The sequence below is a fragment of the Ammodytes marinus genome, assembly GCF_949987685.1.
Source record: "Ammodytes marinus genome assembly, chromosome: 12".
Classification (NCBI taxonomy): Eukaryota; Metazoa; Chordata; class Actinopteri; order Uranoscopiformes; family Ammodytidae; genus Ammodytes; species Ammodytes marinus.
The window spans coordinates 3,047,670-3,060,081 of NC_137216.1; the positions used below are offsets into that span (position 1 = coordinate 3,047,670).

The 12,412-nt window shown below is 40.1% G+C and overlaps 1 protein-coding gene across 1 annotated transcript in view; it reads right to left on the reverse strand.

Moving 5' to 3' along the window:
- The window catches only part of lrp1bb (low density lipoprotein receptor-related protein 1Bb), a gene marked incomplete at both ends in the record, with an annotated part of 302,818 nt that overhangs the window by 144,098 nt on the left and 146,308 nt on the right, over nucleotides 1–12,412 (reverse strand). Inside the window, 6 exons of the mRNA XM_080038312.1 lie at nucleotides 3,061–3,174; nucleotides 4,831–4,956; nucleotides 8,515–8,658; nucleotides 8,996–9,118; nucleotides 10,343–10,532; nucleotides 11,388–11,607. Of these exons, the coding sequence (XP_079894438.1) occupies nucleotides 3,061–3,174; nucleotides 4,831–4,956; nucleotides 8,515–8,658; nucleotides 8,996–9,118; nucleotides 10,343–10,532; nucleotides 11,388–11,607 (917 nt within the window). The remainder of the gene's footprint in view (nucleotides 1–3,060; nucleotides 3,175–4,830; nucleotides 4,957–8,514; nucleotides 8,659–8,995; nucleotides 9,119–10,342; nucleotides 10,533–11,387; nucleotides 11,608–12,412) is intronic.

Here is a 12,412-nt window from a genome sequence, read left to right on the forward strand (position 1 = left end):
TCCTTTTGTTTACGTCATGTTTGGTTGGGCTACGGGGAGCAGCTAGTGGCTCATATGTCCGCTGCTTTTTGAAAATGCTTTTTTCATCAAATGTGTCAGACATCAGTGTTTTGTATACATTGTATTCATTAGTGAGCGGGTATGCCGTCTTTCAGAACCGTTCATTACCTGCACTAAAGAGAAAAAAATATGTTTCCTCATTGTCCCCCCCACTTTTGAAAATGCACTCCAGAATGCCTGTTTGTCCCCCCCACTTGTTTAGCCAAATCGACGTCCATGGCTATCAGATCGATTGCTCTTCCTTGCGTCCCCAAAGTTTTCCTCTGAATTTCATACATGGGATTTTGCAGTTGAATTTGGCACGTTTAATTTTTTAACGTTGAATATTTGATTTTGAATTTGAGAACATTGTAAAATAAATGTGAACATTAGTTGTTTAAAATTGTATGAATTAAATTCAGAGGCAAAAAATTCAGATACATTATTTCATTGCTGCAAAAAATTCAGATACGTTATTTCAATGCATAAATATTCAGTGCATAAAATTCAATGGCTTTTTATTTTCAAAATCCGATGACACTCATTTACTTCCATAGGTGGTGGTAAACTACGATAGTAGCCACAGGGCAGACTGACGGAAGCGTGGCTGCCATTCAGCGCCAACAGCCCCTCCGACCGCCACCTCAAACATACACATTCACACAAGGCAAGGTGGGTGAAGTGTCTTCCCTAAGGACACAACAACCATGACACAGGTGGCCGGGCGGGGATCGAACCGCCAACCCTTGAATCGTTGGCCAACCCGCTTAACCACCTAAGCCACGTCACTGTAACCAACTAAAGTTAAGATTTCCATTCTGACTTAAAGTTCTAGTTCTACAACTGCAGGTATTCTTATCAAAGGATGTCGTGTATGTGGCCCTCAGGATGGAAGAGGAAAAAATTGAAAATAATCTGAAATTCCTTTTTTGATGAACGCTTTGTACTGCATGGCCCTGATCTATTCACAACAAGGTCTATTTTCACATGTCCCATCTTGACCAATGTCTGAACTCAACAGAGCCTGTATTACATTCTTGGCCTTGTGACCACAAAGAAACCCACATCCTACCGACTTTCATCAACCATTATGTGACTGTGGGCTTGTTCAAAGAACTACAATCCAACAGTCCCGTATATTATATTATTGAATACTTTATTTTATATATGAACTTAACTTGACAATGCAAGTTGTTGAGAGCAAAACCGTGACCAATTCTGTAGTCAGTCAATAGTTTATACAACATCCATCATTGATTCCAAGGAGACATCTCTAACTAATTATTCTCTATCCCTGCAGCAAGGAATACAAATGCTTATGTTTTTTTTGTATTCCCATCAGATATTATGCATTTCTGATACTGTACATACAATACTTTTCAAATATCATTACAGGATGCCTGAAGCTATTCACTTCGGGATGAAATGCAAGTCTACATTTAAATTGATTTGTTGGCATCTGCCGCCGTCTGGAATACCTTAGGCGCTGTCGAAGAAGAACATATTGTATCTTTATCAGACAAGTGTCTTCTATATTTCTCACAAATGTGTTGGGTCCAACTGACGGCGCATGACGGGTTGGAAATTTAACATTCATTAAAAATGAAGCACGTACATCCATAAATAATGACGGTTTTGGAGTAAACAGTGAGCCTGGAAAAAATGGAACACTGGCATCCATAAATAATGACGGCTTCAAGTGAACAGAGGGGCCCAATATGAGACACCGTGTGACAACTACTAAACTACTGACAAACAAAATCCAAATTAGCATCAATCTCCAAGGCGGCCACCACTGAGCTTCAGGTGTTTCCAAAAAAGCCACAGTAGCTCCACTGAAGCTAAGTGAGCTGCCAGAGCTGCACAGTCGAGCGCCTCCGGAGAAGTATTGCCTGAGGAATCCCAGACAACGGTAAGGGAGAGAATATGTTTTGCTGCACAGCTTGATTATGATTGAATGAAGCCGAGCATGAACTTTAATTACTGCTTACACCCTGGCTGTTTGTGACTGCGTATTGAAGCAGCTTAGGACATACAATGGGAGGCTCAGGCGATACACCACAGTGCAGCGTTGGCAAACATCAATCACTGTAAAAGGCTGATTTATTACAAAAAAGTTACTAAAGGGGGAATCTTTAAGCCTTTACCCCCAGCATACAAATGTATACTGGTAATTCATCCAGTTTGACTTTGCTGCTGCAAAGATATTTAGCCTAAAACGCTCTTTCCCCTTGCACAAAAAAAAGGTTAAATAGGCTACATCTTTACAGAACTCCCAAAAACCTCTGGTAAACATGTTTGCCTTAGCCTTTTCACATTTATGTTATTCAAAGATTAATCCAGAATACTGATGGAAACTTTTACTTACTGAATCAGAGACTTTTTATAATACCCCTGAGACTTGACTTATGACCGGTGAACTAATGTACAAAAGCATGTATATTTTACTCAGCATCATCACCCCTCTTACCTGCCATCAGTGAGGGCAAGTCTACTTCTTGGGTCAAAATACACATCAATAATTATCCTAAACATATATTGGTTGAATAAAGAAATGTGACTGGCAAAGAGGCTGGTAAAATATGTGGGATCCCATAATGGGACTTACCTGGTGTCAATATTGCCCGGCACAAAATGAGGTATTTTCATATAACCTTAAGTGACCTTGGTATTGAGGGGCTTCTAAGAAGTACGTAGTCAGTCAGACGTAACCATTGAGTCAGTATGCAAAATGACAACCCAATCCAACTCACAGATATTGTCTGATACAAGAAAAGAGATCATATTCATTGTTGCTAACTATTCCCTCACTATAGGCATAACATCATTAGGTGTGAGGAGTTAACACGTAGAGAATGGGCTGAATGCCCTTATATTAGTATTCCATTCATTCACAGAGCTGGAACTATTTTGCATATTGGCCAGAAAACCAGAGCAAACCCAAATAGCACTAGCAGTCGAAAATCCCACGCAGAATGAGGTTTTGAGTGGCATGTGGTAAATAGCCCATGGGTGACTCACTGCATGATATTTCCTCAGACATATCCCCACAGTCATCTTCCCGGTCGCATCTCCAGGCCTGAGGTACACACCGTCCGTTCTGACAGGAGAACTGCTCGGCCTGACAGTGTTGGGCTGAGCAAGAGGAAAAATAAGCCAATTAATTCAATCACACGTGCATGAGTCAATGCAGGACATGCACAACGACTCTAACATTCACTACATTACCCAGTGTGTCAATGTCCACCTAGTGCAAACTGTTTATCACTCAATCACACAGTTCAGCACGGAAGGCGATAAGGCTTTGGGAATTGTGTTTTTTGATGGGCCGTCAGTTACATATAGCATGGTGGGCAGTGAGCACATGTGGACAGCAGACAAGTGATGACTTGATATGCAAGTCAATCTGACTATGAGAGAACATTCATAATGCTCAGGCTAATGTGTATTGATCCTTATCCTCCCAGGATAAGAAGTTCCCGAGAGGCAGCATTAGGAACATGGGAGGAGATGTGATCCTGATATACAGTTGTCTGTCAAAGGTGCTATGCAGTGCTTTCCATGTATAGTGATGTCTGCCTTGGCAACCGCAGGCACCTTTGTTCAATTTATAAATTTATTTTATTTATTGGTTTATTTCAGGGACATTGCACACTAATCAACAGTCAGCCTAAGCGGCGAGATTACATCTGTTGTCCCCTGCCAGATATTTAAAAGGCAACCTAAAATTACAGAAATAAAATGCATGTATAAACAAAGATTCAAAAACAACAAAGTCGACTCAGAAAATACAGTAACACATAGTAAGAATGAATTGACAGACAATGGCAAACAAACAATAAAATAAGCAGACAATAAAACACAGCGTACATTAAATATTATAGAAAAGTGCACACAACAGTAGATTAGAGCAGGACAAACACACCTACAATAAAAACACATATACAGCAGCATAACACACAAACATGCAGCACTAACATATTAATTCAGACACTAACATGAACAGCACAGGACAGGAGCACACAAGAGACAAGCAAGCAGGACACGACAGTTACTAAGAAGTCGGCAGGAGAAGCAATTGCAGTCCTAGTGTGTGCATATTTGGTTATTAATAAGCCATATTTTTAGTTGTCCTGAAAAGGAACGGTAAGAACTCATTTCTCTAATATGAGCTGGTAGTGAGTTCCATTCGTGTGACGCTGTAACTGAGAATGCTGAGTGGCTATAGGCAGTTGTTCTAAAGGGTTCTACACAGTCTCCTCTGGAAGAGCCTCAGGTTGTCCGCTTTGTATTTGACCTCAATTTGATTTGACTCAATGTTGATTTGACTTGACCTCAATGTGATAAATGAAGATCTGAACTGAAAGAATTTGAGTCAATGTTGTTAGTGGGACACGTGTTGTGTCCTATCAGATGGATATAAGAGAGCTGTTGGATATTTAGTTCTTCAGGTGTACATTAGTGTTGTTGAGATGCATTAGTACATATTCAATGCTGAATATTCAAATGAACTTCCTGAAATCACAATATGTTTTTCTGAAATCACTATTTCATAAAAGTACACGGAGTCCATGTACAGACCCATCTCTTTTGAGGCAAATACAATTGTTAACAGTTTTGAAATGAGTGTCCAAAGAGGAGCTATGATAGCGGATGGGTGATTTTGCCATACATTATCCTCAAGCTGTCCTCCTACAGTATACACAGGCGATATGATGGTAGAATTATCAAAGTGCAGCTAAAGATAGACTTTATCTAGGACAAACAAATGAAGAACAGAACATACAATACCTGAGCACGTAGTGTTGGCCTCATCCTCATTGTTACCGCAGTCATTGGTTCCATCGCAGAGCCATTTCTTGGGAATACAGCGATTGTTGCTGCATTTGAACTGATCAATAGAACAGGTGTGATTGTCTGCAAAGAGGACAAACAGCAGCTGAAGTCAGTTCATAACTTTGTTGGAAAAAAAAAGTGTCTGACGGAAAAAAATGGAAGACTTCACAAAGCCTTCATCTAAGGTTTAAACATCCAATTTAGAGTTTATTTAGCGGCAGCCAAGGCACTGGCTTAGTATAAAAGCTGAACAAAATTATCAGACAATCTCACCTTTCTCAAACTGTTAGCTTATTTTTTGTGTTTATTTTATTATTTATTATGTAGGCCTAATACATATTTTGTTTTATCAAACATCTGTTCCCATTCATAAACAATCTCAGTCAGGCAAAATACACACACATTTCATGCAGACCATTAGCTTCTTAGTGGAATTTATTTTCTTAATTAGAAAAAATAAAATAATTGAAAGTGTTACTTTTTATTGTATATTCATCTTTTGAATACATTATTTATTGTTATCGTTATTATTTTTTCTTCAGTTATTTACTGTCATATAGCCTGTCATATTTTGTTTAGTTTTTTTTTGTTTTTTTCACTTGCATATTTTATGTTTTCAGATTCAGATTCCAGATGGTACTTTTTCACTTTCACCCTATTGGCTATGAATTGGTGTGGAGGCGTGGCATCAACTGAGAGGGGCGTGGCATGAGTGACAGCTTACCAAAGAAGGCTGAAGGAATAATTTCTGTCAAGAAACAAAAAAGGTAATGTGAGAAGTATGACTCAACACGTTCTATTCACCAAATCCATATGATTGTCAGTGAGTGAAAAAACTCACACTGAAGACAAAGTTCCGTTTAGCTGGATGTTACAGACCTCACTTGGCACCAATCTCAGTATAAAAGCGATTTACTAAGCCTGATTGTGCAGTTCAACAGCCACACTTTATCTTCTTTTGACATTTCCCACTACCACATAGCACAGTGAACGCAGCATTGAATGGCTCCACCCAGGACCACATTTCTTTATAACGATTCTAACTATTGATGATGAGTCATATATGTGACATAAATATACTGTAAGTCTCTTTGGTGACTTTGCCTGGAAAATAAGCGTTTACTAGCTTAAAGCTGGGGTATGTGATTTCTGATTGGTCAAAGTTAACATGAGCTGTACACTTTGACCAATCAGAGCGAGGCTCCGATTCTCTGTTCTTATTGGCTGTTGGGACTGTCCATTCACTTTGGCACAACTTTGTTGGAGTAGAGCGTGTCAGGGAGGGACCAAAGAGAACAAGTGGAGCGGTTGAGGTATTTGGATTCGAATCTCTATACCAACTGCCATTTTCTCCCCAAATCCTTCACCCCAGCTTTAATGCTGTTAGCTGGTGTACATGTTTCTAAACTTCTAGAGTGTCCAGCTCATGTTTTTGCCTTTAATGTGTATTGTCTTTATTAGCATCTGTGTTTGCCAGAGTGTCGACGGTTGCTGCAGCTGCACAGAGCTTTATGAATGTACTCAAGAAGAACCTCTCTCTATGGGACAGCAAGAAGAAGCAAGGAATCAGTGACAGAGATCATCTTTCATATTTAGGATCATTTCCCAGAGCGTCTGTTCAAAATAATAAATAGCTAACATTTCTTCCTTGTGCACTGGAGCCAGCAGGTTGTCCAGGTGGAGAGGACACCATTGCTGGCGTAAAATACACTGTGTTCACAGTGCTATGTTGAAGTAGGAATTGTCAAGTGTGATTGTTGAACTGTACAGTCTGGCATAGTCTATCACTGTTATACAGAGATTGGTGCTAAGTGCTGTCTGAAACAGCTTGCTTAACGGACTGGTGTCAGTTTTTTTTCACTGCCAATCGCGTGAATTTGGTGAATTGAAAGTCATATTTCTCACATTACCTCCATTTCCTGAAGGCAACATACAGTACATACTTTGTCTTGTATTCCACGGCCCTCTGAAAATGCCACGCCTGCCACGACAGATCAAGGCCAAATGTGTGAAAGTGAAAACATATGGCTAACACTTTACAATAAGGGTACATTAATTAACTGGTAGTTAATACTATTAATGGTTAGTTAATGTGTAGTTAATGCCTAGTAAGCATTAAGTATGTGTTTGCTAACAGTTAGGTAATGCTTTGCTAACTAATGCTTAGTTAAGCATAAACTAAGCTTAACATTTAGTTAATGCTTAGTATTTTAGTGTTATTAAGCATGTACTAAGCATGTATAAACAGTTAAGTAATATTAGTGAATGCTTATTAAGCCTTAATAAAGCATCAACTAAGAGTTAATTAATGTACCCCTATAATGTGTTACCAACATATGCTCATGAAGTCCTGAAAATGTTGAAAAAGATCTGAAATAATTAAATCTACAAATTAAAATAATGCATGAAGTAACACAATATGTATTCAAGTAAAGCATTTCAATGAATCATTTGTTTAAAAAAAATTAAATCAAAATCATATTTAAACAGAAATCAAAATGCCCTACACTACGTATTAGAATATTTCTGTATATGTTTCAAGATACAAAGCCTTTAAAATGGAATGATGTTTTTGTTCTGTTTCTCCTCGGTGGTTTGCCCTTTGTGAGAGTAATGGAGCCTCCATCACAGTTTGACACACACTGGCCTTAAGAATATTGGCTACGTAACTTTATTGCCTTGATTTTTCTTATATAAAGCCACTTTGGCATAATAACATATCCAAGCACCTTATCGTTGTTCTCTTTATACAGCTGAGATCAACATTAATCTATTTTCAAGTCAAATTTTGGCCTGATAAATTCTCAGGAAGACTTCATAGTCACTCAAACAAACCAAGTTAGTAGATTGTTGCAGTATATCAAATCCCAGGAGAGTCAATCAGTCAGTGCGTTTACATGCAGACTCCCACAGGATCGCATATCGCACATCAGAGTTTGCGTTTTGCGCTTGCTCGAGAATCCCTGCCGGGGATCTCACAAGGAAGTGGAAGGAGACGACGTCATAAATAGTAGTGTTGTTGCCGGAAAGGAACCTGACGTGGCTCCTTTAACCACTTGTTGAAAGGGCTACAGCGCCACCTAGGACAGCCGAGTCAGCTTCGCTCCAGCCTTTTATCGAATCTTTGAAAGGCCATGTAGAGTCAGACAAGTGACGCGGTCCGTTCGAGTGGCAGGTTCGGTATATGTCTTAATGCAATCTAGTTGTCCCATGGAAACACACTGAATCATTCTTCAATTGTGATCATTCTGGTATAGTGTTACATTATGGTGCTATGCAGTATCCAATCGGATAATAAAGCATATACAGTGACTGTTTACCCGACTGACTAGTTAAAGAGCAAACTCACTTCAGCAAAGGCAAAGAAGGGACAGCAGTGTGGAGGAGGAACACTTTCCAGTGACATTTAGGAACATAGGAGTTGACAGCAGGAGAGAAAAGTTCTTGCTTGGTACATTTAATTTTACTGCACATAGGAGGTTCCCTTTGACATGCAGTTACATCATTTTCTGGCTAAAATAACACCCCCCAAAACTCCTCCCATCTCCACAACTTACAAGTCACTAAATCGGATGTCAAAAAAGGCGCGAGTTTCCGAAAAAGCAAGTCATTTGCATGCATGATTCTAAAGTTCCTCACAGCAGATGTGTGTCTCCTCATCACTTCCATCCAGACAGTCGTCATCCCCGTCACACTTCCACACGGTGCGTATGCAGCGTTGGTTATGACACTGGAACTCATCACTTTTACAACGCTGTGGCTCTGAGGCACCACTGGAGGCTTCTGGGGAAAAAACAGTGTTGATAGAAATCAACCAGAGACTTCCTATGAAGCATGTCCCCAGGGGGAGCTAATGGCAAAGCTTTAATAGCACACAAAACATGTTAATAATGTCATGGTCCGCTGCTAACTACTGGGAGTTTGTATTTGTGGAAATTCATCGGGATAATTCCCTACCTGCATTCATCTGTTTTTTTTTTTTTTTTAGCAGATTTGCATATGAATAGATATGTTTATTATGCGATGGTTGTCCCATAGGATAAAGCCATGGATTACAGTACACAGAGACAGTATGATTTTAGGGCCTTTCACTCTGTCTGAATCATTATTGTCCTCCTACCTGCACAGGTGACATTGTTCTTCTCCAGGAGCTGGTTGTCGGCGCAGGCACACACTCTGCCTCCTGGGATGGCCAGGCAGAGGGTTCCACAGCCTCCATAATTCACACTGCATGCGTTGTCACCTGGAGGAAACACATTTTCTAAACAAGGCGTCTTGCTTATTTTGAAAGCTACATTTTCTAAAGCCCACCTTAAGAGCCACAGATTTATTTTTACATTTGTACAGTGAACAGCTGAGATTTAGGGGGTAAAGTAAATCATGCCGTTGATACAAGACTCCTCCTTTGTCATTGAGCCCAGTGTATGTCCCTCGCAATCTATAACCACATGTCAAGTGAATTATTGGGACTGACTGCAGGAGAGAGACATTTGACATTTTTATGCTTCTTGGAGAAATAATCTGTCTTTCCGGACAAAAGTGACATTCTTCAAAAGAAAAAAAAAAAATTCTGTCACATTTATAGTTAAGGCATAAGACACTTTTTGTCACTTTCATTTACCACAGAACCCAAAGGCAGTGCCTGAGCCAATGAGATAAAGCTTTTGCTTTTTGAAAGAGCCAATCAGTAGCACTCACAGGACTGGACAGCCAATTAATCTATTCAGCGACATGAACAATGGGGAAATGTCCAATACACAATTCTGTGTATGGTGTGAACTAGGCTGGGCATGCAAGCAGCCAACCCTTCATTGGCATCATACACTTGGCATGGCACTTCCCCTATTCAAAATCAATGGCTTTAAAGTTGTATGAAAAATCATTGTTTCGAGAATAAAAGAAACTCTTGTCATGTAACCACGTAGCTAGTAAACAGTGTTAAATGATATTTCTCTACATATAGAGCATTAAGCATTGACCTGCAGGCTGGGTGTCTGAACAGTCCTGTTTTAACATGCCTTTTATGGGACAACAAAACAAAGGGCCCCGCTGTGAGGGCCAATGCAGTTCTCCACAGTCAGCCGTATTCATCTCACCCCCCAATCTGTTCTGTTCAAGGTTTTTAACAGCATGTATCAATCATCATTTGTTACACAATCGAGCAAACCCCCTCCAAACCGTGGCAACCTTATTTAACTTCATAGAGTGCGGGCCTCAAGTGATTTTAAAGGCACTGTCACTGTTGGTCAATGCAACAGTTCACACTATGAAATTTGACTCCAATAGGGCGTATACATACGAGATCTCTGGTGTGTATGTCATATAAAGAGGCTCTGCATTAAATAAACGCACATAGGGGATCAAAATGCCTGGACACAGAGCTTTGTTTCGGGGCAGAACACTTTCTCTGTAAGAAGAGCTATTTCAGTGATTTAAATAAGTAGCAAGTGGAAGAGAAGCAGCCAACCTTGTTGACTCTGTGCGTCATAGACACGCAGGCCAAACAGTGGCGGTCTCTCGCTCCGAAGCAGAGTGACATCGCCGGAGGACAAGTCCAGCTGGAAGACGGACGCGTTCATGTACTCCGTCCAAAAGATGAAATTACGATAATGAGAGATTCCAAATGGATGATTGAGCTCTTTTCCATTGTACACCACCTGCAAACATGCGAGCAAACATGCAGTGTGATCAACAGATTAGCAGAGCCACGGCAAAGACGCCATCAGAAGCAAAATAAATAAACAAACAATCATCTCAAACAGGGTTGTAGCTATTTGAATATGGGATTGGAAAAAAAGATTTAATCACAGTATATGATGAATGAGATTCAATTTATTTTGCACAAATGTATTCACACTCCGCTGTCTGCTTATACTAATCTTTATAAAGTCTTGGCATTGATTGAATAGTATTAGCAAATAATTAATTAGCTTAATATGCCAGTCCACACTTGCAGTCCACACAGTCGGTGATGAAGAGCTGTCTAGTGGGCAGAGGAGCGGTTTTCAATCATTGCACTGCTTTGCAGATGGACAATCTAAATCATTGCTCAAATATAGAAATCACCCTGAATGTAATAATAGTGATCTAAAACTGAAATGTCACCCATTGATTTCATATCAAATGTGCACATCAGCATTATGAATGCATTATACATGTATAGCAGGATACTGTGGTGATTTGACAGTAAACCCTACAAGCCATTTTTATTTTACGTTTTGTTGTCTCAAACTTAAGTAACAAAGTATATAATACACGTTAAAATTTAAATCTGTATACAAATGCCCATACAAATTACAATTAACATTTAAAAACAAATTAAATTAATGATTTGTCTTTGTTTGTGTTGTTGTGTTGAAACACTATGAAATAAATATGTTTATTCAGTTGGGATCTTGAATTGGACACTGGCCCTCCATTCAAAATCTCACAAGCGGACTCCCCCACATCTATTCTAGAATCAGGGCTGAAATGATTCCTGCAAATGCACTCTCTACATTTGGAACACTCACCATTCTCCCGGTCCCATTGAGTTGTATCTTCTCTATGTGGTCGTAGTAGGCATCACACCAGTACATGGTGCTGCTGCTGTGGTCCAGGGTCAGACCGTTGGGCCACAGCATGTTGGACGTGACAAAAATGCGCCGGTTCGATCCATCCATCCAGGCTTTCTCTATCCGCCCTATGCTGTCATTGACTTCATCCTCTTCCCAATCCGTCCAGTACATCCAGCTATATCACACACACACGCACACACACACACACACACACACGCACACACACACACACACACACACACACACACACACACACACACACACACACACACACACACACACACACACACACACACACACACACACACACACACACACACACACACACACACACACACACACACACACACACACACACACACACACACACACACAGTTATTGCACCAATACAGTGACATCATAATGCATTGCTTTAGTGCAGGCAAGATCTGACTGTATGTCATGCAGATCAATACACATCCAAGCTAACGCTTATCACATTCAACTGCTAGGGCTAAGGCAGTTCAAATGTGTCTGTCTTCCCCTCATTCATCCCTGCCCTTACTTGACACATTGATGTTAGATGGGGTTGTGTATGTTGCTCCCCTCAACAGCCCCCGCCCCCCTGTTTTGATTTCTTCTCAATCAATACACGTGTGACAGCATGTTTCTGCAGGCCTCCCTCAAAATGATATAGTCCATATTGCGCTGAAATCTGTTAGTTGAAATGTGTCTCACAGGGTCTGCTCTGTAAACCCATTTGTTAACACCATGGCAAGAGTGTTCCCAGTCAACATAGAAATAGACTAGAAACTGGATTTCATACAGAATGTTTAAAATCGAATAGTTCATAAAAACCTGGAAGTCAAAGTAGAGTGCATCGCAAACCTAAGAAATGATTGAGGCTTATCAAATTGGAGGGCAGCTTGACTGCACATTTAAAGAAGGCACATGTATAGAAGTCTCATATTCAACCCCAGACACACACAAAAAAAAATAA